This window comes from Excalfactoria chinensis, chromosome 1, assembly GCF_039878825.1.
Source record: "Excalfactoria chinensis isolate bCotChi1 chromosome 1, bCotChi1.hap2, whole genome shotgun sequence".
NCBI lineage: Eukaryota > Metazoa > Chordata > Aves > Galliformes > Phasianidae > Excalfactoria > Excalfactoria chinensis.
The window spans coordinates 20,407,185-20,433,702 of NC_092825.1; the positions used below are offsets into that span (position 1 = coordinate 20,407,185).

Consider the following 26,518-nt stretch of genomic DNA (forward strand, 5'->3'; position numbering starts at 1 on the left):
TTTTTGTCTATCCGAAACCCGGAATTAGCTTTCGCTCATGTTTCAATTTAGGAATCAATTATCCTGAGTCTTAGAAAGGTTCTTAGTGAAGCCAAAGTCTAGAAATCACTGAGAGGATTTTTCAGGTTTGTATCAGTTTTTCAGCATGCTTTATTGCTGGCTAAATTGCGCTCTAGTATTTTAGCAAGCAGGAATTAACCCCCTTTACGCTATCCAAGGTTATTACGTTAGTAAGCTGGAGGTTATTGGTCTCATCGCGCCCTCTGCGCATGCGCGAGTGCTCCTCCAGTCCCGCTCTGCGTTGCCATGGCTACCGCAACGCGCTGCCGGCGCGGCCAGCGCCGCCATGGAGAGCCGCTCGGGACGGGAGGTCCTGCCAGAGCCCTGCGGAGATCGCACCGAGGCGGGGAGTGCCCGGCGGCGCTGAGCGGTACCCAGCACCGGGCCCTTAGCCGCTCCAGCAGGAACACGGGCAGCAGAGCAGCCTCCTGCAGGGCCCAGGCAGGCCGGTAGCACAGAGCAGTCCAGTGGGGCCTTGCTTCGCCCCGCTGCCAGCGCCATGCAGGCAGATGAGGGCTGCAAGCTATCGGCCTCCTGGGAGCAGGAAGGGGCAGCTCTGCAGGAGCCGCCCGGAGAAGGACTCGGTCTTCATGAAGTGATGGAAGATGGCAACCAAGGTAAGCTGGAGCCAGAGGGCCCATTCTGTGTGTCACCTGTGAATGCATCACCTGTTGCGGTTACAAATACTTTACCTGAATTAAGAAGTTCAGAAAGGGAAGAAGAAACATCTCAAAATGCAGCGCTGTCAGAGAATGAGGCAAGTTCAACAGGGGCAGGTAAAGAAGTTGTTGACATGTTGGATGTTACTGCTCTAAAGGGTTTCTTTTCTTCAGTCTCATTATGCCTTCCTGTGCTCCCCGCACTCTTGTTCTGTTTACATTTGCAGGTTCTGAGGTGACTTTTTAAATTCTTAAATGACAAAATGATGGATGTATTGTTTTTATCATATTGTGATAGCAATGTACGGATTAATATGACGTTATATCGAGTGGTCCTTGTATCAAGAAATGCATCTGACTTTTGTACAGTACAGGTATTTTAAAATGGGCAATGCATATTTCAAACACAACAGGATTTGCTATCAATTTAGACTAGATCACAGCAGTCACCTTACTATTTTACCTCCTAGGTCTCCTGTGACTTACCAGTCACCCTCTGTGCCTTTCTCTTGCAGTCCCTGAAACAGTCCAGCATTTCCTACACTTTGTTTTTCTCTCTTTTGGGTGTCCTGTCTTGCTTCCCCTTCTCAGTTCAGTGCCTCGCTTCCTTTAGGCCTTCAGAGCTGAAGGAGCACATCCAGTTCCATATCTAAGCACAGTGGCTGACCCTTCAGGATATGGAGTTGCTGGCTGCCTTCTCTTGCTTGAGTTGCATTCAGATGCTCTTATTCTCAAGTAGCTGGCCATCCCTTCCTGGGAAATGCACTGTACTGAAGCCAGATGGCGTGTTGTATCTCTAAATCAAACCAGATTAATTTCTGGAGCATCAAGCTAAGTAAATCTGGTTCAGAATGTAGTCTTTGAATAAACACCACAAAGTCAAGTGCTGTGTGGGAATAAAACCACACAGATTCAGCCATTGTATGCTTAGGTCTAAGTTGGAGCAGGCTTTGGTAAGGTTTTCCGTGTTCACTGTGTATGTGGGTAACTTTGGTTTAAAACTCTGTTTGCAAATAAAGATATTTATTTACTGTATCTTTTCTAACTGGATATGAATGAATTTTTTATGTGATGACAGTTCTGTGTTAGATCTCTCTTAAAGATCACTCTGTTATCAAAAGAAACAATATTTCTATCCTGTAACTTCCATTTTAACAGGTTCCGATTCATTCCACGACGTAGCTGTGAAAATTGAAAGACCTACATTTCGTAAACCGTTTCTGGGTGGATTTAAGAACAGAGTAACGGGAGTGGAATTTCATAATGCAGGGTCACAAACGGTACCCAAAAAAAGACCTGAAAAAGGAACTACACTATTTTGTAGAGAAACACAGGTAATGGTCCAATAGTGTCTTTTTAAGATACATTTTATTTTGCCAAACAACAGAATGTTGACACAATTATTTCAAGTAGGAATGAGAAAGAAAATAAGTCAACAGTAAGTATGCAATTAAATATATTTAATGGATTTATATAATGAGTGTTGTGATTTGGGTTTATAAATAGCTAATTTTTTGTTCTTTACTTCTTGTAATGAGAAAGCAATCTGCTTATTGTCTGACAATTTGACGTGTGTTTTTTTTCTAGACAGCTTTAGAAAGAAATAGATATCAACAAACAACAAATCCAACTTCAACCCAGATGACTAAAAGGGGCGTGTATGTGTCAAACTTGACTGACAAACTAATAACCCCTGGAAAGTACTTTACAGCAGAGGAATACCACAAGCGTAGACTTGAAGCAGTAAGTTCTCATAGGTTTGCAGCTGTGTCTGCAAAGAAAAGTAGCAAAAAGGTTATCTGAATATTTAGTGAGTGTTCAAAGTGTGATTTTTAACAGTGAACTTTAAAATGTTCACATTTCCATATTTTTCTGATATAGGATAAATGTGAGTGTGCACATTTACACTATTGGTGTTTTCAGCAACATTTGAGGCCTTACAGTTTCTTAAATATTAATCATTGGGAATTTACTGGCTTCTTTTTTAAGTTAAACTTTTACATATACTGTTAGGTATTAAAATAGACTTGTGCCATTGGCATTCTCTTCATCTCTTTTAGAAGGACCCGAAATACATGCTTAATGCCATGTATGACATAATAGCTAGAATACTGGATTAGGATTTACGTGATTTACATTCAACTTCTGGATTTTATGTTTTATTTTATTTTATTTTATTTTATTTTATTTTATTTTATTTTATTTTATTTTATTTTATTTTATTTTATTTTATTTTATTTTATTTTATTTTATTTTATTTTTTCTGTGTGTATTTACTTATTTATTTAAGAACAGACTAAATGGATGCTGTGGCCTTCTGGGTTTTTTGGTTCAGAGTCTCTTGGTGCACTGAGATGCTCACTGTAGCTGATTCTGACAACAGCTGCTGGATAGTCATTGTACAGAGGATGTCTCTTTAGGCATCCTGAACTTCTCTTTGCAAACCATCTATTCAGTGACTGCACATCTATCTTATTTACTCCCTGTTGTCATGTTAGCTTGGATGCTGCTTTGTAAATGCCCAAATTCCCAATTTAATTGCTTAAAATAAGCAGTCTGAGTCTTACTAACTGGATAAAAAGTTGGTTTTCCTAAGTATTTAAGTGGGATCATTGTATTAATGTGGCTGACAAGATGCCTTTTAAATCTTGTTAAAACTCTCTGTAAGGAATTCTTATTTGGTCAGCACCAGCTGACAGCAACAAGCATCTTGTAGAAATGGAAACTGAAGCTGTTTCCTCAGGACTATGAGTGAGTTTTACTGTGATCATTAGTGCTACTCACTGAAATCTTTAACGTATCTGTAGGTAACCTGCGATGCTGCTATAAATGTTACTGCAGAATGATTTTCTTTGGTTTTCACTTCAAAAGCAAACACTTTGAAAACATATTCAAAAATACTTTCTCTCTTCACAGCAGCTTCTTATAATTAAAACTGGCCTTTAGGTTTTAATACCCTGCATATTGGTTAGTTTTCTGTATGTATTTTTTTCACAGTACGTGAAAAACACAGAAATATTTTTGTATTGTTGATATATAACACTTTTAAATGATTTTATTTTAGAGTGTATCCGTGTCAAGGAATAGAGCACAGTGGAGACATCAGCTTGCTGTTGATTCAGTTTGGTGGATTTGCACAGCATAGTGTAGCTCTATATTGAAATACTAACTGGAGACATATCCAAGGGAAGTGTTAGGTTAAGATATCTCTAGAGGCTGTTAAGCTCTGTGAGCATGGTTTTGTGTTTGGCGGCCTTCTGCACTGAATTATGCTTAATAAACTCAAAATGGCATTAAATTAACCTGGCTCAAGTGCGTTTGGTGCAGGTGCTAACTCAGCTGGCAGAAGAACTTCAGGCCTGTGTATTGTCCTTCCTACTGTGTTATATCTAGGCTAGCTCCCTAGTATCCCTACTAAAAGAGTAAGCAGGCTAGTGTTTAGGCTAATAGTGTGTAACTGTTTGTAAAGCATTTAAATTAGTCTAAGACAGATCTTAGAAGATGTAGTTAAAACGCTAAAAAAATAACGGTTAAGAACAAAATGCTGTGCTGTTTGGTTTTAAATTGATGGTTCTGTGACATTTTTATCATATGTAGGTAATAGTCTTACAGAAAAATTTCCGTCGTTGGTATGCTAGGAAAATAGTAGAAAATCTGAAGGAAAAAAAGAGATTAAGGCTGGCATGGGAAGCACAGGAAGAGTTAAGGAAGAAAAAAGAGAAGGAAGACAAACTGAGAATGGAGCAGGAGAGAAAACTGAACCCTAAAACCAAAGAAGATTTCGACCTGCTTTACCACGCTTTAGAATGTAAGTTTTTCTTAAGGGGGCACTCTTAAGTCAGCAATAAAAAAAAGCATAGTTGAGGAGTTTTCTGGTTTTGGCAGGTTTCTTTTCCTTTCGGATCATCTCCTTTTCCATCTCCTTTTCCTTCTTCTATGCAGTGGAATTTATTTCATTTTAAAAGATTTTCTTGCCTTTTATACATTTCTAGAAGCTTTTTTTAGGAAAAAAAAAAACAAAAAAAAAAACCACCAACAACAAATTAGCCCATAAAACAATGCTAGTAGTTGTGTTATTTGGGAGGCATTTTTGTTTGTTTTCCCATTCATCTGTAATGATGTAAGATCAGCTAGAGGAACAAGATGACCTGATATAGTTCAACGAGAAGAACAAGATTCATCTATTGTTTTCTTTTAAGGATCAAAAGACCGAGTTAGTTCTGATGCATTGAAGTCACTGAAAATAATGTCTTGAAGAAATTGCAATTAAAATCCATCATCTGCCATTTAATTTTCATAATGGATTAAATTTTACCCAGAATTTTATGAAAGGGAAATGAGGTTCTTCATTTCATCCATGCCCTTTTCTGCTGCTGTTTCTCCTCTCTAATGTATTTTGTTCATAGAACTGCTGTAACTGCAATCGAAAATTGACAAATATCTTAAAATATTTTTAAAATCTTAAATGAAAAATAAAAGAAAATTAAATCTTAAGAACATTTTTTGTAAGCTCCTAAAGGGCATCATGAAATGTTTCTCCTAGCAGAGGGGATGGTGTCTGCAAACAAGCAGTTGTAAACTTCCCTGGCAAAATAAGGTGAATGCTGCAAATAATTGGCTTAAAATCTTGCACAAGAATGATCTTCTAACTGTAACAAAAAATTAACATATGCCCTTTTGGAAAAATGAAACAGTGGAAAACAACGCGATGGCCTATAAAAACCCCCAACATTGCTACAGTTCTTTTAAAACGACCACTTTTAAGCAAAATACTTGCATTGTCACTTTGGACAGCTCATTTTATCTGAGCTTAAGTACTTGCTTATGGTTTAGCTCCTTGGCAGTTTTTGCATTACTGTCCCTATAGCAGAACTGACGGAATGGATTTCCTGATTCACTGCAAAGCTACCAGACCCACCTTAAACCATCCTAGCTATTTTTCCTATGGTAAACTGAGCATAAATTTGGCAGCATGTGTTATTCATAGAGCCTAAGCTCATGATTCAAGAAATCCCAAGTTATCCACTTATCTTTCAGTCCTGTCATACATTGTGTGGCATTGAACAAACTGCTCTGTCTAAATGTACAAACGACATAAACATTACTGTTCTTCGTGACAAATGTAAAAGTTGCTTCCGATCTTAAGCTTTTAAACTTGGGGAATTATATCATCCTGGGGTTTGTTGTTTTGAATAAGCACGCTGGTTTTTTTCCTGATATTCTTAGATTTAAGATGTGTGGTTACATACAGCTCTTTTGCCTAATTTTGTATAGTTGGATTCAGAAACAATAAAAAAAGTCCAACTTTGCATATTGAGGAAATCTGAGAAGCATTTGCCTCTTCAAGAGCTATAAAAGAGTAAACTAAACACTGATATTTGAAATGTCTTTTTAACATTTTGCTGGAGATAACTGTCTACTATCAATCATATTGTCTGGTCTTTGTTTACCATTGTTGACTTGTTGCTTCTCTGGAGACTTGCAGTCACGCTCTTTATTATAATAGAGCTTAGTGGTTCTAGGAAGTCTTTTTTTTTCCTACCTGCATCTGAAACTACTTTTACATTCTGACAGTGTCAACAGTCTACGCAAGCTAAATCATTGTGACAGTAATAGAATGAGGTTATTGTCCTCTACAGATCTGTGAAGGTTATTGCTGCTGATCACAACATGGGGATACTATTACAGAGTCAGCCAGGAGAAGCAATTCCTTTTGGTACAAAAACTTGCCTGTTGGCTGTATGGTGCAAATGAGATGTATCTAAATATTCTGTGTGTCAGTATACAGATGCATTCCTTATTTATTTAACAAGTATGAACTACTTAATTTGCTTTATAAACACTGGAATAAAAAATATGAGTAAAATAGGTAAAATAGGTCATCTAAGAGGAATGTCTGACTTGATAAAATGTATGTGGCAAATTAGTAGATGAGTACTGGTAACTGTTTGACAGGCCCTTCATTTCTGCAAGTACAAAGTTGCTTATTGTATTTATTAACTCTACCTTTGAAGTTGCTGCCCCCTTCAGGCACATAAAGCCTCATGTAAATTAATTCTGCGTGGAGCTTTTATTTGCTGAAATGGCTTTATTTAAAAATATATCTTTGGATACTCAGAACTTGTCAGACAGCTGTCACATTAATACCAAAGCTTGCAAAGCCTTAAGGGAATGAATCCAATATTTTAAAATATAAAACATAAGGCATTGTAGATAAGGAAGCCACAGGCAGAAAAGAAACTTTCCTCCCGTCCTTCCTCCTGCCTTTAATCTTACCTGATACAGGATGTTATGGGCTTTTTTATTTTTTTCCAGCAGGTGTTCATCACATATTGGATTGTTTTCTTTACACTGTTTTTCTTTTGCATAAATATTCTGAAACAATAACTTTGAGATATTATTAAGGGATGTGGAAGTTTTGGATCTCACAGAACTCCCTGCAAAAATCTTTGGATGTCCTTGAAATGGAGCATACTCTTCAAAATAGGCTGGAATTATTATGATGGATGCAAAGGAAAGCAATATTACGTAAATGGTGATTTTACTGAGGGATTTCTGTAAGGGCATACAGGCTGGATGTCAGTTATATTCAAGAAATGGGTACTGCAAAATAAGCTACAAGAGACAATTCTGCATGTTATTCCTTAGGTCTTTTGGCTTATACTTCAAAGTGCAGCAGGTACCACCTGTGGTTGGGTGATTTGCCCCTGAGTCAGAAGGCCAGATGTTTTTATAGCATCTCCTGATTTACTCGCTGCTATCATCAGCATGTTTGTATATCACTTCCTTCCACTGGAAGGATTCTGCTGCCAAAGAGGAAAGGGTGAGTAAAATGATGACTGTCTAATTACAAATGTGCATCCGTCTGCCTTTGGTAGCAGAAGATGATACCACTCAGTATTCACTGTTAAGTCCTGAAGCACTAAACTTGATTATCAGTCAGGCTTGTTTGGACTTCACTCATTTCTGCAGGGAGAAACAGTAGTAGTAGGACCACAGTAAGATTCTGTTCTTAATCTGTTGAGATCTTTATGGTGTCTTTTCTCACAGCTTTGACCAATGTTTGGTTAAAAAGATCCTAAGTGTTCAGATTGCTTGGAGTAGTTTGAGATTCCTAATGTTATTTTTAGGTGCAAAATCATAAAGCAATCACTGTACCACACACTTCCAGAGAAGCTGAATTCTCACTGATTTTTCTCTTAAACCATTTCTGAGTTTGCAGTAATTCCTGGCAGTGTGGAGTCGATGTACACTTGCACTCTCAGAACATCTTTATACTTGGCATTATTTCCTGTGCTGTTTTTTATGTGTATTGTGCATAATAATTGATTTGCTAATACAAAAACTTGTTATTATGATAGGAAAATAATTATGTTATTTCTTGAACACAAAAGTAGGAATCTCACTGGAAAGCATCTTCTAAAAAACTACCCGGAATATTTGTATCTGTAGGTTGGAGGCAGGAGGAGACGGAACGGATTAACAGAACTCTTAGTGGAGCTGAAAGAAAGGCAGCACTTTGTGGACTCCTAGAAGAAGAGACAGAGCTGATTGCTTCCATTGGGAGACACAAGCTAAATGCAGACAAGGACAATCAACAAAAAGCAGTACTGCACTTTCTGGATAAGGTCAGTGAAATAATTTTAGACTGAACATAAAGAAAGTTCCAAAGTACAGGAACAGAAAAGGCATCTGCAAACTGCTTGCCAGAAGTAACTTTTGTAGCTCTGTGTCTGATTATCAGAAGTCAAGCAGTGCAACATTAAGACTGAGATTTACCACAGACACAACTACTTGTGTCTATAATATAAACAGTTAGCACCGAGTGGATGAATTTTTTATCCTTTAACCATCCCACATCGAGGATGGAATTCTGATGGCCCTGTTAAGATCATTCTGACAGAATTCAGAAAGGCTAATTTGAGGTTATGAAACATAACAACATTGCAAATGATTCTGTATTTTGTATTCTGTGAATTAGAATGCTGTAGTAATTCAAGCATGAAACTGTGATCTTTAGAAATCTGCCTATAAGCTTCTCTTTCCAAAATCATTCTGTTTCTCTAAATGAAAGTAATGACTAGGTGACCTTCCCTCGGCTGTCTTTGTTCATTGCTTTCTAGAGTGAAATGTTTGCTATTGCAGTTAAACACAAATGTTAAGCATGTATTTATTATTTATGAAATTAATCTTAAACCTCAGAGAATTAATTCTATTTTCTTTTATCTTCCCTCAAAAAAGTTATCCTGTGGAATCTAGATTTATTGTTCATTTCTGCATTCAGCATAGGCCTTTGTTCCTAGGTCATAATTTCTGACTTTAAAGGAAGTATTTGTTCAGTGATCATGTACAGGATAGAAACCCAGAAGAGCTTTAATTGAATTGTATTGATCTCAGTGATTAATTGACTGCTCTTAGTTGAACAACAAATTTTACATGAGAGTTTAATTTTGTATTATCTTGAGAATAAAGCTTATTAAAAACAAAGACAAAGAATTCATTCAGTTCATTCCCATAAAGACAGTTTAGTGACATTAGATTCAATGGCTCTTCGATGTAAAATACAATGAGAAGTCCTTTCAAGTTAAAGCAATGTCTCAGCAGTCCATCTCTTAAGAAAGATTTTTGTTGTCTGCATTCAGAGTTGTGAAATAACTGTGAAAAAATACACTGCAACAGCAAGAGGTTTAAAATACTGAAGTTGTTTGTTTTTTGTTTTTAACTGGGGCTGCTTAGTTCTCAAAGTGACTCTTTTGTACAAAGGAAAGTTCATTGTTTTTATTATTGATGCACGGGAACAGGTTCAGAAAAACTGATTTGGTAAAATAGATCATCTTTCTTCATCATGAATATAAATTGCTTATCTGAAATATTGGTGGAACTGTTACGAGGTTTATTGCTGTGATGTGATTGAATTCTCTATTACTGCCTTTAGGAGTGAAAAATGCCAGGAAACTAAATATTTGGAAATGATACCAAAACTATAAATCATTTCGTTGTTAAATATTTGCTTCTACTATTTGACGTTCTTCTGTCATCTCAGAAAAAGAAGCTTGGAACAGTTTAAAGTAAATATATTTATTAACTTGGAGTTCTTCTGAAACCCTGGAAATACTGTTTGTAATGATGAGGCTTCTGTTGGTTTGTTTTCAATAGAAAGTTGTTGACTTTCTTCTTTGTTTAAATTTATTTTACGTAATGCTCAGTTCTGATGAAGTAGTGAGGAAGAAATGACAGAATTTACAGGTATCATGTCTTGAGCTGAATAATGTAAATGTGATCATAAGATAGTTGGCCAGCATTGCAGGTTGTATTCAGCGTGGAATAGTGAGGCTGCTGGCTCATATGTGGGCTGCGTAGACTGATGAGAGGAGCCCAGCTTTAATAACCCTTTCCTAGGCAAAGTTGTGCTCATTGACTCATTGTGCTCATAGTGTAAGCAAATGGCCCTTCTGTCTTAGAAAGAGTGGTTTCATTAGGAGGACCAAATGAAGGTAATGAATTCAAGTACCCCGTGGAAAACAGATTGTTGCTTATCTGCTGTGCGATAAAGCTGCAGCATGATACTTCTCCTACACTGCTGGTTGTTTGCTTGTTTCCTTTCTTTTTCTTTTTGTAAGCATTTCTGGTAATGTGCAGTGTTAGCGTAGGAAAGGAATGGAGATATGGTGGAGTACTCCTTTTTTAAGACAGAAAATGACTTCTTTCTAATTCTGCATAAGTTCAAAGATTTAATGAAGGAGCTAAGAGTTTTATTTTCAGTAGTTCCTGTTCTGCTCTTGTGTTTTGTAATCAGTTTCTGCTCTGGATTGTTACTGTTGATAAACAGCAGTTTAATTATAGTTCCATCCCCATCAATAACATAGTCAAATGTTATTCAGTATTGGACTCCATTTTCAATTGCTTTGTTTTTCTTCTGCTTACCTATTTTTAATAATGTGATAATTTACTTTAAACAGAGGAAAGCCCTATATAGACTGTGTTCACATATGCTCTGTCTTTCTTGCTGTTTTTATGACATCACCGTAGAAGGCCTATATATTTGATCATAGTAACAATCACAGAGTTTCTGGGGTGTTCTCCACTAAACTGCTCAAGTATCTGAAGGCTTCATGTTGTGTTTTGAAGCTAACTTCCACTGAAATTACTAAGTGAAGTTCACGGATGTTTGTGAATACTCAAGTTTCAAATACAGTGAGAGTGATTAATTAACACAGAGAATGAAGTTCAAAATAACTGTCCCACTGTATGATTAAGGACGGGGAGTGGAGTTGGGCAGGGATGGGAGAGGGTTCAGGATGCTGTATTTCTGTTGGATTTAGATATCTACCTCCATGGGTAATTAGCCCTCAGAGCCAGACCTGCAGAAAGACAACAGTGTTTGGACTTTTCAAAGTAGTGCAACCAATATCATATAAGTTCTCACTGTCTTTAGAAGGTAAATATATGCAAAGAGAAACTGAAGTAGTAGGCATATGTTATGTGGTTAAGTTAGCAAGCAGGGAGCCAGCTCAAGTATCCAATAATCTGTAAAGTCTTCTTGTCGTTTAGTTTACCAAAGTCTATGCCTTCTACAGATGTCTGTGTAGCTAGCATAAATAGAGCAGTTCCCTGGAGGTGTTCTGTACTGCAGCAGACTTTGAGGGCTTAAATTTGTGATCTTTACACAGTCAACAGTCCCATTGATCTTACTGATACTGTAGAGGGATTTATGACTGCAAGATGAAATACAGAGCAAATGTATTCTAACACCACCATCAGTAAATTTGTTTTAGAGAAGTAGAGCATATCCTTGTAGGAGAATATTATTTACTATTAATTTACTCCAAAATTTAATGACTGTGATTTTAAACAAAGTGTGCAATTGAATGCTTGCTCTAGTGGAAAAGGAACTGTAGAAGTATCAGCAATAGAATTAGAGTTTGATGCTTGTCAATCATTAAAGTCATGTCCCAGTTTGTTCTGGTGAAACTTCATGCAACTGTACACTTGTTCAGCTGGTGATCAGTTTATAATAGCTCAGTCGTACAAATTGTTTCTGTAGTGTGCACAGCCTAAGAGGTGGAAAGCATTTGATGGAAAAATCACTGAAATGGACACACAATACACACTCCGTGCCAGAGAACTACTTGAAATCTACCGCAGTGTGAGCATGAATGACATCCCAAACGATGAGAGAAGAGATCTGCTGTTACTGATCAGAGGTACAGTGAAGGTATGTTTTTATTTTTCTAATTACGTTTGGATTTAAGCTGAACTTTGAAAAGACAGCAGTCATTTATGATTCTCTGATTTAATTATGTTGATACATAAGCAATGCTTCTTCTAGCAAATAGGTGCCAGGGAGATCAGCTGGCAGCAAGAGAAAGTCTAGTCTATCAACTGGCATGCGAGAATGATTTGTATTCCATGTGTACTTAAAATTCATGTTGCACTTTGTGATGTACACATTTCTCTTCAAGATGCATTAAGATTTTAACCCCATGGCTTTAGTCTTTTTTGTGTGTGTGTATTAACACATAATACAAATTTAGTACAAAGTTTAGCTTAACAACCTGGTGAAAGTCATGACATAGATGTTACTGGCTATTACTGTACTTCTGTTTTTCTCAATTGCTTGACATATCTGTTTAGAATCTTGCCATCACTGTAGGTTTGTTGCCACTTCCTCTGGCTGGCAAATACTGATATTCTTTTCTCTTCCACTCCGTGTCCCTGCTACTTGCTGCCAGTGTTCCCAGTGGAATAAAACTTGTCTGCCTTTCTTTTAATCTCTCTCTCCTTTTTTTTCATATTCATGTACAAAAAGAATACCAAGTTAAGTTTTCAAGTACTTTTGAGATGACAGCGTTGACAATGAGGTAGAATAGAATGCTGTTTCATGGTTCTTACTGAATGAAACAAATGTCCTGCTCTTGGTTTTTGGTCATGGCAGAATTTGATTTAAAGTCAATATGACAGTGGGCGCATTGCTAATTTATGAACTTCTGTTCATCTCAATACAATTCAGTATTGTGTAGTAAACAAATCCTAGAATTTCTACAGATTAGCACTCATGTTTCAGGGGAAGAAACACTGACCTAAATCACCTACGTTTCTATCTTTGGAGTATCTCTAAGTATCTGAAGCGCTGAAAGGACTAATTTCAAGCATGGTTCTAAGTCTCTTAGGCATTTTGTGTGGCTATTTTTTCTTCCTTTTCCCCTTTCCTTTCTACCAGTGTATGTACATTTCCTATCACAGAGCCAAGGGAGGCTTCCTACGGAGACGCTTCTTGGGGCTTTTGGAGGAGCAGAACAGTTTTCAACCTCATTTTAGATGTTGAGAATTTTTTAGTGCCTCCAGATTTATAGTTCTTCCCAGCTTCAGTATATATACAGGCTCATTAAAGCAAAATCTGTATGTATTCTTGTTTCTTTCCTGAACTTTTGACATTAGTGTGCTTGGAGGTTATTTTCTTAAGACACTAAGGGTTCTTTTATTGTGAACATACAGAGCTGTGACTGATGAATTACATAGAAGCCATAATTTGCTTTCATATCTTCATTAAGAGCTATTTTGTTTGCTTCTTTATTGTTGTGTTTTCTTTTCCTTTTTAATTTTGTGTTTTCCATCAGGAACATGAATGTAAATTAACAGAGGAAATAGTACAACTGATTGACAGGGAAGTTGATCTTATGTCAAGAGAAGTAAAAGAATGCAACTTAGAAGGATTGAGGAAAAGAATTTGTACACTATTTCTTCAGTTTATTAAAATTCCGAAGTTCAACCCTGAAGTTGCAAAGATACTTAAGGTAGTATTTCTAGACTGCAGTCTGACTTAATGGCTCTGAAACTAAAGATAGAGAAGGGGAGTTGAAATCCATGAATTCTCTTTTACTTCCTATAAGCTTTTGCTGTAGAATTGCTGTGGGTGTTCCTCAAGAAGTAAAAATGTGTACAAATATCACACAAATAAACTTATACGGTCATTTAGGAAGCACAGACATGTTTTTAACAGTTTGTCAGGTAGTGGAGAGCGAGCCAAGATCTCCAGCTATGAACTGAGAAATGTGAGCATTTGAAATGGCCGTACACATCCTAAAAATGTTAACAGTAAATGGTAATAGCATGTGGGGAACCCATAGAAAGATTTGAAAGCGTTTTTTTTTCTTCCACTGTAGGAAGGGCAGTACCCCATGAGTCCAGAAAGGAAGAATATTTACTTCCTGGAAAGCAGGAACAGATACAAAGTAAAAATAGTGGTAGACACCTCTTTTAAGTCTTCTGCTTAAAATCATATTGAGTATTTTGAAATAAATTACTGGCTTTTAAATATTATTTTCATAAACATTTGTAAAATCTGTTCCTACCAGAATCTGGGTGACACACAAGTAACAGTAAGATAAGTTGTGAGAAAATAACTTCTTTCTTTAATTTTATCTTTTAGGTTCCACCAGATCCCTTGAAGCTTTATAAAAACGTTCACTTCTGTCGCAGTTGTGAAAATTACTTACCAGCCACTGAGTTTCCTATTCCTGCTAATTCCCGCACCATTGGCAGATGTCACTTGTGTTGCAAGCTTGATAATGAGGCTCGGCGACGAGAATCATTTCTAAAGTACAGACTTATTCTAGAAAATCTCAGAAAGTCTGAAGCTGATTATCAGGATGATGCTAGAATTGTTTTCTTAGTTCAGGTAACGTCTGAACGAGAATTGTTAATAATGGAAACTGGCAGCTTTGATCATCATTTTTATTTTGTGGATGTAGCTGACAGGAAGAGAAATGAGCTAAAAGCTATGAAATCTTCCTGTGGTATGTGATGTTCAGTACTGAACATGTGCCCTGGTGGCGCAGTGGTAGAATTGCTGCTTGCAACACCGGAGGCCCGCGGTTCGAATTCCCCCTGTGGCGCAGGGGGTACAAGTGCCACTTCGCTACACAAAAGGCTCGAATCGCGGGAGTTGGACTCGATGATCTCTAAGGTCCCTTCCAACTCGCACAATACTGTGATACTATTAAGATAAAGCACTTAAGCTCCTTACGTATACCTGTATTTTCGAAAGTGGTTACAAGCAATAAATTAAAAGAAATGGATGTCCAGCTAACAGAATCACAGACTGACCTGGGTTGGAAGGGACCACAAGGATCATGAAGCTCCAACCCCCCTGCCTAGCAGAGCCACCAAACTTCCACATTTACTAGATCAGGTTGCCCAGGGCCCCATCCAACCTGGCCTTGAACACCTCCAGGGATGGGGCATCCTGTCATGGTTTTGTGCTGTCAATATTCTACATCATGACATCATGTGCGGTATGAACTGTTTTGGTGGTATAAGAAAGTGTAACAGAGGGTATGTGGAAATGGCCATGGTGGAACTGTTGTACAACCCTGCGAATTTAAACGAACGTGATCCTGAGAATGTGAAGACCGATCCTGACATATGGCAGAAACTTACAAGTACAGCACCAGAGAAATACGCGTCATCACTGGCAACAACGTGTAAAGAATATGTGGACCACAACAGAAGGCCCGAAGTTAGTGAACTGATTAGGACACTTCAATACTTCGAACATCAGTTGTCCCCACTGTACACCGCCACTATTTCTGCCATCTCACAAGTAAAAGACCGGCTGGATGAGATGCACGAGAAACTATTTCCATTGACCAATCGTGACAAACCCATACAGGTATCAGCAGTGTCCAATGAAGATCAGAACGATCAAGGAAGTCTATTAAAGGAACTGATCAAACTAATTAAAGGTGATGAACACTACTCCTCACCTGTAAGATCAGAAGTCTCGGCAATTAGACGCACACGCTTCCCAGCTCGAGCAAGGAATAACAGTACAATTCCACCACGTGTTTCCATGTGGCGCTACCTACGTGACTGTGGAGAGGACATGAGGAAGTGGCATAACCAGCCTACTTCTGTACTGCGAGCACGGGTGAGAGAACTACAGAATAGACCAACCACCAGTAGAGCTGCTCCGGTTATCACAGGTAACCAATAGAGGGGCCCTACCCTCAGTCAGGGGAGGGACAGGGATAATAGAATTTATTGGACTGTGTGGATTCGATGGCCTGACACATCGGAACCACAGGAATATAAGGCACTGGTGGATACTGGCGCACAGTGCACTCTAATGCCCTCCAGTCATGAAGGGACAGAACCAATCCATATTTCTGGAGTGACTGGGGGCTCTCAAGAGTTGACTGTGTTAGAAGCCGAAATAAGTCTCACTGGTAAAGACTGGCAGAAACATCCTATTGTGACTGGTCCAGGGGCTCCATGTATACTGGGTATTGATTACCTCAAAAGGGGGCATTTCAAGGATCCTAAGGGCTATCGATGGGCCTTTGGAATAGCTGCTGTAGATACAGACAATATTAAGCAGCTGTCTGTTTTGCCTGGCCTGTCAGAGGACCCGTCTGTTGTGGGGCTGCTACGAGTGAAAGAACAGCAAGTACCAATTGCTATAAAGACAGTACATAGACGGCAGTACCGCACTAACAGGGATTCCTTGCTCCCCATTCACGATTTGATTCGTCAGCTGGAGAATCAGGGAGTGATCAGTAGAACTCATTCCCCTTTTAACAGCCCCATATGGCCAGTGCGTAAAGCCAGTGGAGAATGGAGGCTAACTGTAGACTACCGTGGCCTGAATGAGGTAACACCTCCACTGAGTGCTGCTGTGCCAGACATGTTGGAACTCCAATACGAGCTGGAGTCAAAAGCAGCCAAATGGTATGCCACCATTGACATTGCTAATGCCTTCTTCTCCATTCCTTTGGCTGCAGAATGTAGGCCACAGTTTGCCTTCACCTGGAGGGGTATTCAGTATACTTGGAACCGTTTGCCCCAGGGGTGGAAACACAGTCCAACCATTTGCCATGGACTGGTCCAAACTGTGCTGGAACAAGGTGGTGCTCCCGAACACCTGCAGTATATTGATGACATTATTGTGTGGGGCAATACAGCAGAGGAAGTTTTTACAAAAGGAAAGCAAATAATTCACATTCTTCTACAAGCCGGCTTTGCTATTAAGCGAAGCAAAGTAAAAGGGCCTGCCCAGGAAATTCAGTTCCTAGGTATCAAGTGGCAGGATGGACGTCGTCACATCCCAGCAGATGTGATCGACAAAATCACTGCCATGTCTCCACCAACTAACAAGAAAGAGACACAGTCTTTCCTGGGTGTGGTGGGCTTTTGGAGGATGCACGTTCCAAACTACAGCCTCATTGTAAGCCCCCTTTATCACGTAACGCGGAAAAAGAACAATTTCACATGGGGCCCTGAGCAGCAGCAGGCTTTTGAGCAGATAAAACAAGAGATAGCCCGTGCCGTGGCCTTGGGGCCAGTACGGACGGGACAGGATGTAAAGAACATCCTCTACACTGCTGCTGGAGAGAAAGGTCCCACTTGGAGTTTGTGGCAAAGAGCCTCAGGAGAGACCCGAGGCCGACCCCTGGGATTTTGGAGTCGAGCATATAAGGGGTCTGAAGAGTGCTACACTCCAACTGAGAAGGAGATCTTAGCCGCATATGAGGGGGTTCGGGCTGCTTCCGAAGTAGTTGGAACTGAAACACAACTCCTCCTGGCACCTCGACTGCCAGTGCTGAACTGGATGTTCAAAGGGGAGGTTCCTTCCACCCATCATGCTACCGATGTCACCTGGAGCAAGTGGATTACCTTGATTACACATCGAGCAAGAATGGGGAACCTCAATCGTCCAGGAATTTTAGAGGTGATCATGGACTGGCCTGAAGGTAAAAGGTTTGGAACATCACCAGCAGAAGAGGTGTCACGCGCCAAAGAGGCCCCACCATACAATGAACTTCCGGAAAACGAAAAGAATTTTGCCCTGTTCACTGATGGATCGTGCCGCCTTGTTGGGAAACATCGCAGATGGAAGGCTGCTGTGTGGAGCCCTACACGACAAGTTGCAGAGGCCACAGAAGGAAGAGGAGAATCGAGCCAATTCGCAGAGGTAAAGGCTGTCCAGCTGGCCCTAGACATTGCTGAGCGGGAGAGATGGCCAGTGCTTTACCTCTATACTGACTCATGGATGGTGGCCAATGCCTTATGGGGATGGCTGCAGCAATGGGAACGAAACAACTGGCAGCGGAAGGGTAAACCTGTTTGGGCCGCTGAACTATGGAAGGACATCGCTGCCCGAACAAAGAATATGGCCCTAAAGGTGCGTCATGTAGATGCCCACGTGCCCAAGAGTCGAGCAACAGAGGAACAACAAAATAACCACCAAGTAGATCAAGCAGCCAGAATTGAGGTGGCTCAAATTGACTTGGACTGGCAGAATAAGGGCGAACTATTTCTAGCTCGATGGGCCCATGAGACCTCGGGCCATCAAGGAAGAGACGCAACATATAAGTGGGCCAGAGACCGAGGGGTGGACTTAACTATGGACACTATTGCGCAAATTATTCATGATTGTGAAACGTGTGCTATAATCAAACAAGCCAAGAGGATGAAACCTCTCTGGGAGGAAGGGCGATGGCAGAAGTATAAATATGGGGAGGCGTGGCAGGTTGATTATATCACCTTGCCACGATCTCGCAGTGGTAAATGCTATGTGCTTACCATGGTAGAGGCAACCACTGGGTGGCTTGAAACATATCCAGTACCCCATGCCACCGCTCGAAACACCATATTGGGTCTTGAGAAACAAGTCCTGTGGCGGCATGGCACCCCAGAAAGAATTGAATCTGATAATGGGACACATTTCAAAAATTCACTTATAAATACTTGGGCTAAAGAGCACGGCATTGAATGGATTTATCATATTCCCTACCATGCACCAGCCTCTGGTAAAATTGAACGATATAATGGGTTATTAAAAACGATGTTGAAAGCAATGGGTGGTGGAACATTTAAGCACTGGGAGAAGCACCTGGCAGAAGCCACTTGGTTGGTCAATACTAGAGGATCTGTCAATCGCGATGGTCCTAGCCGATCTAGTCCCCTACACACCATAGAAGGAGATAAAGTCCCTGTTGTGCATGTGAAGAGTATGTTGGGAAAAGCTGTTTGGGTCCTTCCAGCCTCTGGAAATGGCAAACCTGTCCGTGGAACTGTTTTTGCCCAGGGACCTGGGTGCACCTGGTGGGTGATGCAGAAGGATGGGGATGTTCAGTGTGTACCACAGGGCAAATTGATGCTGGGGGAGTGCAGTCAGTAATTCCATGTATCTGTGTAACCATGATGTAATAATGTAGAATAAGGGGTGGAATGTCATGGTTTTGTGCTGTCAATATTCTACATCATGACATCATGTGCGGTATGAACTGTTTTGGTGGTATAAGAAAGTGTAACAGAGGGTATGTGGAAGTGTAACAGAGGGTATGTGGAAGTGTAACAGAGGGTATGTGGAAGTGTAACAGAGGGTATGTGGAAGTGTAACAAAGGGTATGTGGAAGTGTACAGAGGGTATGTGGAAGTGTAACAGAGGGTATGCGGAAGTGTGGAAGGTTCATGCTCCAGATCTGTGGAATGGCAGCATCCCGAGTACTCAGCCCTTGGAGGAAACTACATATCCCAGGGGACAACGCGGCCAGAGATGAATCACCAGAGGAGGAGGACACACATATAATCTCGCTCCCAGGCTGGAACGTCCCTCTTTTCGCCCTGTCTTTCGCTTTGGAGCGCTCCATCCCTGCCGTCTCGCTCTATCAGCAACGTTCCAGCCTGTCGCCTAGAGATTGCAGTAGGCCCCCGGTTCTCCGGGACTCTTTTTCTCTCTTTCTTTTTTCTCTGCCTTGTTTGATATAGTAGTTGTAGTTATATTGTATCATATTGTGTCTCGTATTTAGTAAAATAATTTCTTTCCTTAGATTGCTGCCGTTGTTTTTGTTCATTTCTCCCCTTCTAGGGGCAGCAGCCTCTATCACGGATAAATCTAGATAACCCGATTACACATCCACAACCTCCCTGGGCAGCCTGTTCCAGAATCATATGATCCAAATTCTCTGGTACTACCTTGGCCATCCTGCAGCTTAAAGATACTGGCTTAGTCTCTAAAAGAACAATGACTGTTGTTTGACCCTGTCACTTTTAGCCAAATGAATTAGAAGTTCTTCTGTTTCAAGCTATAGATATCTAAACAGCCGAGATTTGTATATTCAGCTACTAATTTCCTTTTTTTTTTTTCTCTGACATTTACTTGAATCGTTTCTTTTTTTTTCTGAGCTATTTTCTTTTTTATTCACCTCCCAACAACTGTCTGTCCTCTACTTCTACTCAGAAAACAGCTGTTCATCCAGAAGTGACTGTCAGAACCAGAAGTCTCGCAGCAGCTCTGACTTGATTCATTGCCTAGCTCAGTACCAAAATAGGCTCTGATTGTGTTGTCTGTGGATAGATGTAAGATTTTTGTGACAAACAATTTTTCTTCAGGTATCTTGCATGCTGATTCTAACCATACTTGGGCTGAACACCAGGAGTGCTACTAAGGCAAAAAAGCAGTTGGTGTGTTATGGAAGCTCTACTAAATTCAGTTCACTGCAGCTAAAGACCTGCCTTTTAGTATCAAAATGAATTAGTTCATCAATTGTGTCAAATCCTGAGGTTGCCTTTTCTTCTTTCAGAGGAATTTTTAACATCGTAGTTAAAATGTTGTTCTCCTTAAAATCAATAGTACAAAGCGTGGCTTTGATTTTTCTTGAAGAACAACATCCTGATGGGAGTGCTCCTTTGAACTAATGGATACGATGAACTCCTTTATCCATTCTTTGCCTTCACTCATTTCTCAGTCTCGATTGCTAAGTATTCTATGATACTTGCTCCCAACTTACCAGCTGGTGGCGGTTGAAAGACTTTTCTGTTACTTGTGAGAGCAGAACAAGTTACTTGGGGGGGGAGGGACAGAGTGTCGTGTGATATCAATTGTGAATTTTCACAGCAAAATGCATATCTACCTTAACAAAGTGCAGAAGTCATCTCTTAAATCAAACTTTTCCCCATAACCAGGTAAGTTTTCACACAGAACAGTCTTTTGTCTATTTTTCAGGCAGAAAAAAAACAAAACGTGATCCAGGAAAAATGATGAGTCAGGTTGTGGCCCTGTTTTAGATGGTGTTTTATATACTTCAACGTAGATTTTAGCCAATTATTTGAAATTTACAGCTTAGCAAAAAAAAACAGTAATAATAAAAAAAAACAGTATGTGGCAATATGTTCACTTACAAATGTCTGACTTCTTTGAAGAAGATACAGTTATTCAAAATGTTATTCAAAACATTGTGAAAAGGAGGAAATACTGAAAATATACACCAATTAATGAAAGCTTATAAAGGAGAACCAGATTTAAGACCAGATGTAGCAGCAGTCTTATGTTCTTGGAACCAGTAAACATATAGTTATTATAATGGATGTTCTGAGCCCCAGTTTTATCATACATCTTTCCTGGCAACACTTTAGGTGGGTTCCTGGATTTTGGAAGCAAGGTGGTTGAGAATACATGAGACCTCATTTTACTAAAGCGTTGTGTTGGTCCATATTTTGTCAGGGATCTAGTAAGTAACATGGAAACACTAATTTAAGTAAGTCATGATCTCTCCCTAGAGGAATGAGCCTTAGAGGAATGAGCCTTTTTCAAATGTCTTGCTGGAGGAAAACCTGTTTACATTTTGCTGAATACAGGCTCCTGTAGATAATGATCTTCTAATAATGTTTCCGTGACTGAGACAGAGAAGAATCAACATAGGGTGACTGAAAAACTCACCGAGCTCAATGGCAACTGCTCTCCTAATTAATGTTTTTGTTATATGTGATTAAAAATAACAAATTGTAAGTTCATAGTAATTTCAGATGACTAGTAAAAATTAAGATCAATATAAATTAACATGAAAAGTATACCTAAAGACCTTTTTGTACCAGATAACCTTTACACACAGCCCTTCCATTACCTCTTGTTAATGTTGTAGTATAACTACCTGGTCTTAGGTTATCACATTTGGTAAAATGAGTAACAGCATCATGAACACAGTAAACTCTTAGTATGAGTGAGAGCAAGAAAGCAGAGTGGACCATGATTTAAGGTCTGTCACAGGTAGGACTTTTCATTGTCGTGATTTTCCACATTTTTCAGGACAGATTATTCTTATTACAGGTAAACTTTACATTATTTAGTAGTATAATAAATTATTTATTCAATAACAGTAATTCTGAACTTGAATGGGGGATAACAGGGGTGGATTATTATCATCAACCAAAGAAGTCTCAACAGGTTAAAGCATGCCACGTGAGAAAGAAAACAAGTTCTAAGAAGCTTTATAAGAGCGTTTAAGCAATTAGGATGTCAAAGGAAGAGAGCAAATTGCCTTTGGCAGAAATAATCCAAGCAAGAATGTAGCATTTTAACAATGATGTAAGAAAGTAGTTAAATAATTGCCACACCCTGCTAAAGGAAGTCGCAAGTCTAAATATTCATTAGCCAAGTGATTGTATGACATGCGTAGAAGTATTTTACTCAAAAATTTGGACTCTTAAATGGTTACTGTTTTTGCTGCAGAGTGAAATACGCTTCACCTTTCTTACTCTTGTTTTCCATTTCAGCAGCAGCATCTGCAGTACATGATTGAGAACATATGGGGTTGTCAGTCAGCTCTTAGTGCTTGCAGTGACCTCTATGATTTGGTTATGGTCAGATGGGATAAGCAGCAAGAGTGGTCTCCGTGGAACACTATTCTCCTCACTAAAGATGAAGCAGATGCACATCTTAAGCTGCATAACCTTCAGGAGGTAATATCTGATGGCTTATTTTTTTCACTAGCTCTACTGTTTTAGTAGAATCCTGTGAGTAATGATGTTTGGCCAAAGTCCTTACGCTCATTTGTGTTTAAATTGGCTCACTGTGACTATTTAAATGATTATGTTTGTGCTATTAAATAGATAAGGGAGTATAGTCCAGAGGGCAGCTGGCGGAGTACATACCTAACTGTCTTGCTTTGGTTCTCCCACCTGAAATGCAAGAAGCTTAGTAGCCTCAGCAATGCTGCTTAATGAGAACAGTGCTGTACCTGCGATGCTCCCTCATTTCTGCTTAGATGAAAAACCTACTAGGGATTAACTGTAAATGTTGTGACAGTACCTTTGATCTAGCATGGGCTGCAGATGATATTCATTTTGGAAATTTTGAGATTATCCAAGAAGTAAATTGGCAGAGCAAATGAATGACTCGCCCAATGAATGTTTCGTTTTGGGAGCAAAATACATTAGGGAATTCAAAATGTAAAGGGAATTCAGCTGTCCATATCTTTTCTGTGCATGCCCAGCTTGGGTTTTCAATCAGTCACATGCTTACATGAGCATTACCTTTAAAGTCAATATCAGTTTAATAATGGAAATTCCTATATTAACTCCTCTGCCTCACTTCCAGGCCACAAGGCTGTTGAGGCAGTCTGAATCTAATAATACCCCATTGCATCCATAAATCTGTCTTCCTGGTATGATGGCAGGCAAATGTTCTGTTTATGCACTTTCCTGCTTTAACTTCTTAAGGCTGGAATGTCGCTGTCAGAGATGCTATTAACTTGATTAGGTCCAAAGCTTCAATTTGAGATTTTAATATGAGTGATAAATTCTAGTAAAAAAGATTTCATTACTTTAACACAAAAGAAATAGAAATATTTTCTAATTTGTCCTTATACTTTCTCTGTAACTGGATTTATTCCAAATAATGAAACTGAAACTACATGAGATGTTGATGCATTTTTACATTTCTCACATACAATGAAAGTAAACAAGCTTCATCTATGATGAAAAGTACAAGTCTTGCATTTCATGTGTTATTAAATGTGTACTAAGCTGGTCTGCACTTTGTAATTATAGATTCTGGAATAGGAAAATTAATGGTTCTTTTCAGAATGCTTTCATTCTAAGTTAGAAATGAAAACTTTTGAGCTACTCTGATGTCTTAGTTATGACTGACAGTGGGCAGTAGAAGGTTAACAGGAAAAGGCCTCCACGTCTCCTGTTTCAGTGGAGGGGGGAGATAGGCCAGAAGAGCAGCAGATTAGATATACAAGTCTACCTTAAAGCTGCATGTTATTTTCAGTTAGCTCTTGATGCAGAAATGGAAATGGGCCAGCGAGGAGTTGCTTTTCTTCAGTGGTAATGGCCAAAGCTTTGTTTCAAAAAAATGTTTGTGAAATAAGAGAAAATGAGGCAAAGTTAAAATGCCGTAAGTTGAATCCCTGTTTGTCATTCACCGAAACAAAGAAAATGGCCTCTTAAGCACTTTATGTAGTAGTCATTCATAGCTATGACTACAGAGATAGTTGAAAAAAAATGTTTATGCTAAATATTCTGGCTATATACATCATGTTCTGAGCTAAGACTGAACGTGAGAAATCAGGAAAATATGCTGACTCAAACACAATGAAATGCTTGCTGCCATGGTTACCTGTAAATAATCGTTCTGATTCTTACCAAGGAGATTTCACATATTAATTACAAGTGCTGATATTTAACCATTTCTCATTTTGAAATTTTCTTCCTTGAGAAGAAATAAATGAAACTTACCTCGGATGGAAAAATAACTGCCAGAAGTTTTTCTGTTTCTAACAGCTGATTAATATTTCACCAGGAGTGGTTTGTGATTTTCACCATAAGGTAGCAGTATAGAACTATAAAATGCTTTATTTCATTCTCTATTAGATACAAATACATTATATTGTTTACTTCAGTAAAGAGTTGCTATTTATGTTGTCAGAAATAGAAAGCAGCAAGTATATTGCTGATGAATATTTTAATTGTATTTAATAGGATTTGGATTTTCTTTCCTTTCAGGCTTATGAGGCATCATTTATTCACGGAATAAAGCATAAGCATATCCGGGCAAAAAAGTACTTTGCTCAGATCCCAGTGATGGCATCACTTTTCCACAGGAGTGACAAGCAAGCTAATGCAAGTTAATTTTTAATAGCTATCATATTCCTACTGATATGAAAACATAACTCTTCAGCTAAGATAGCAGAAGTCAAAGAAGTTCACTGAATTATTTATTAATACAATTCCTCTGCTTTTAAAGAAATACGTTGTTTCGCCTACATCTTATTTGTATTATACAGGTCAAAATAAAATTCTGAGTATAAAATAATGTAACTGCTTTACGTGCTTTATAACCTCATTATTTAAAAGGTAGATCATTGTAAGTGAGCTATTTACATTCATGAGCCATGACTGTTTTGCTACATATGACTGTGTTACTTGGAATATTTTGTTTGCAAGGTAATATTAGTGATTAAGTAATTAAGCTAAAACTTTGTTGTCTTTTACTTATAAAAGTAATACTAAATACATGAAATTTATTTCTCTGGTCTTAAGCATTAGGCAGAAAACCCATCAAAAACCTATCATATCATAACCTACTGAAAAACAAAATCGATATTCTCTTCCAAAAAAAGCAACTATGTCTTGGAAACATTGGTGTAAAAAAAGTTTCCAATCCTTTTGTGGCTCATCTGATTGGTCATAATGGAACTGCCAGCATACAGTTACGGGATCCAAGATCTTGAAGTTATTGTGAATCAGGCTTAACATTTGGAAATACACAGTGCAGACTGTTCAGAACTTGTTTATTTTTTGAGAGGCTTGTGTTATTTAAAGTAAAAGTTAATTGCCTCCCTAAACTTACACAGTTACGTTTATGTTTGATTATAGTTAGAGAGGAAAATATTTTATGGTGTACATTCATAGAACCATAGAATGGTTTGGGTTGGAAGGGGCCTCTTTAAGATCATCTAGTTTCAAACCCCTGCTGTAGGCAGAGACACCTCCCTCTGGGACCCCTCTGGCCTGGCCTTGAATGCGTCCAGGGAGGGGGCATCCGCAACCTCACTGGACAGCCTGTTCCAGTGTCTCACCACCTCACAGTAAAGAATTACTTTCTTCCTTCCTGTCTAAATCTACCCTCTTCCAGTTTAAAGCCATTTCCCATCATGCTATCACTACATGCCCTTATAAAAAGATGTGGAACTGTTAGACCTCATTTCAGCCTTCCAGTACTTAAAATGAGCTTACTGACAGGAAGGAGATCAACTTTTTACATAAGCAGGTAGTGATAGGGCAAGAGGGAGCATTTCTAAACTACAAGAGGAGAGATTTAGATAATGTATTAGGAAGAAACTTTTTACTCAGGGCGTGGTGAGATGCTGGCACAGCTGCCCAGAGAAGCTGTGGATACCCCATCCCTGGATGCGCTCAAGACCAGGTTGGATGGGGACCTGGGCAGCCTGAGCTGTTGGATGGTAACTCTGCCCATGGCAGGAGAGATGGTACCAGATGGTCTTTAAGGTGCCTTCCAACCCAAGTCATTCTATTGATTCTATGAATTGCTTAGGGTTTTATCCATTCCTATCTTCAGAGTGTTCATAGATGGAGAATGCACAACTTCTAGTATCAGTCTGGTCCAGTGTTTGACTATCCTCAACTCAAAAAAAGAAATTTACACTCCTATCCAGTTGAGAGCTGCTTTCTTTCAGTGAAGCCTGCCGTCTCTTTTGCTGTGCACACCTGCCTTAATTTTGATAGTCATGTTCTAGATTTCAAAAAGCTTCTGAAATCCCTAAGCCTTCTGTTCTCCAGGCTGAATAAGTACATTTTCTTCTCCTACATCGAGTGCTTCTCTGCCTCCTTTGCTTCTCTGTGGAATGCTGCTCAGCTTGCTCCATTTATTGTAGTCCCCTTGATTTGAAGGGCATGAAACTAGATGTAGAGTTATGAACTCATGCTTAAAGAGCTCTAGATTCTGCATTCAGTTGAACGTTAGCAACCAAGCCTGTTTTAGCCTGCTAGAG

General features: G+C 39.1%; 1 protein-coding gene across 4 annotated transcripts; it reads left to right on the top strand.

Annotated features, from left to right (window-relative positions):
• The first annotated feature begins 315 nt into the window (after positions 1–315).
• IQUB (IQ motif and ubiquitin domain containing) lies at positions 316–25,932 on the top strand. 4 transcript variants are annotated; one of them, XM_072343772.1, is made up of 10 exons: positions 316–677; positions 1,878–2,053; positions 2,307–2,462; positions 4,317–4,527; positions 8,172–8,347; positions 11,764–11,934; positions 13,337–13,513; positions 14,149–14,397; positions 22,275–22,460; positions 24,510–25,932. In XM_072343772.1, the coding sequence occupies exons 1-10, from the start codon at positions 560–562 to the stop codon at positions 24,633–24,635; spliced, it is 1,746 nt and encodes a 581-aa protein (XP_072199873.1). In that variant the 5' UTR covers positions 316–559; the 3' UTR covers positions 24,636–25,932. The 4 variants fall into 4 exon arrangements, with proteins under 4 accessions (XP_072199873.1, XP_072199879.1, XP_072199897.1 ...); XM_072343778.1 differs by having other exon boundaries at positions 323–677; positions 22,278–22,460; positions 24,510–24,803; XM_072343796.1 differs by lacking the exon at positions 13,337–13,513 and having other exon boundaries at positions 323–677; positions 24,510–24,803.
• The last annotated feature ends 586 nt before the right edge of the window (positions 25,933–26,518 follow it).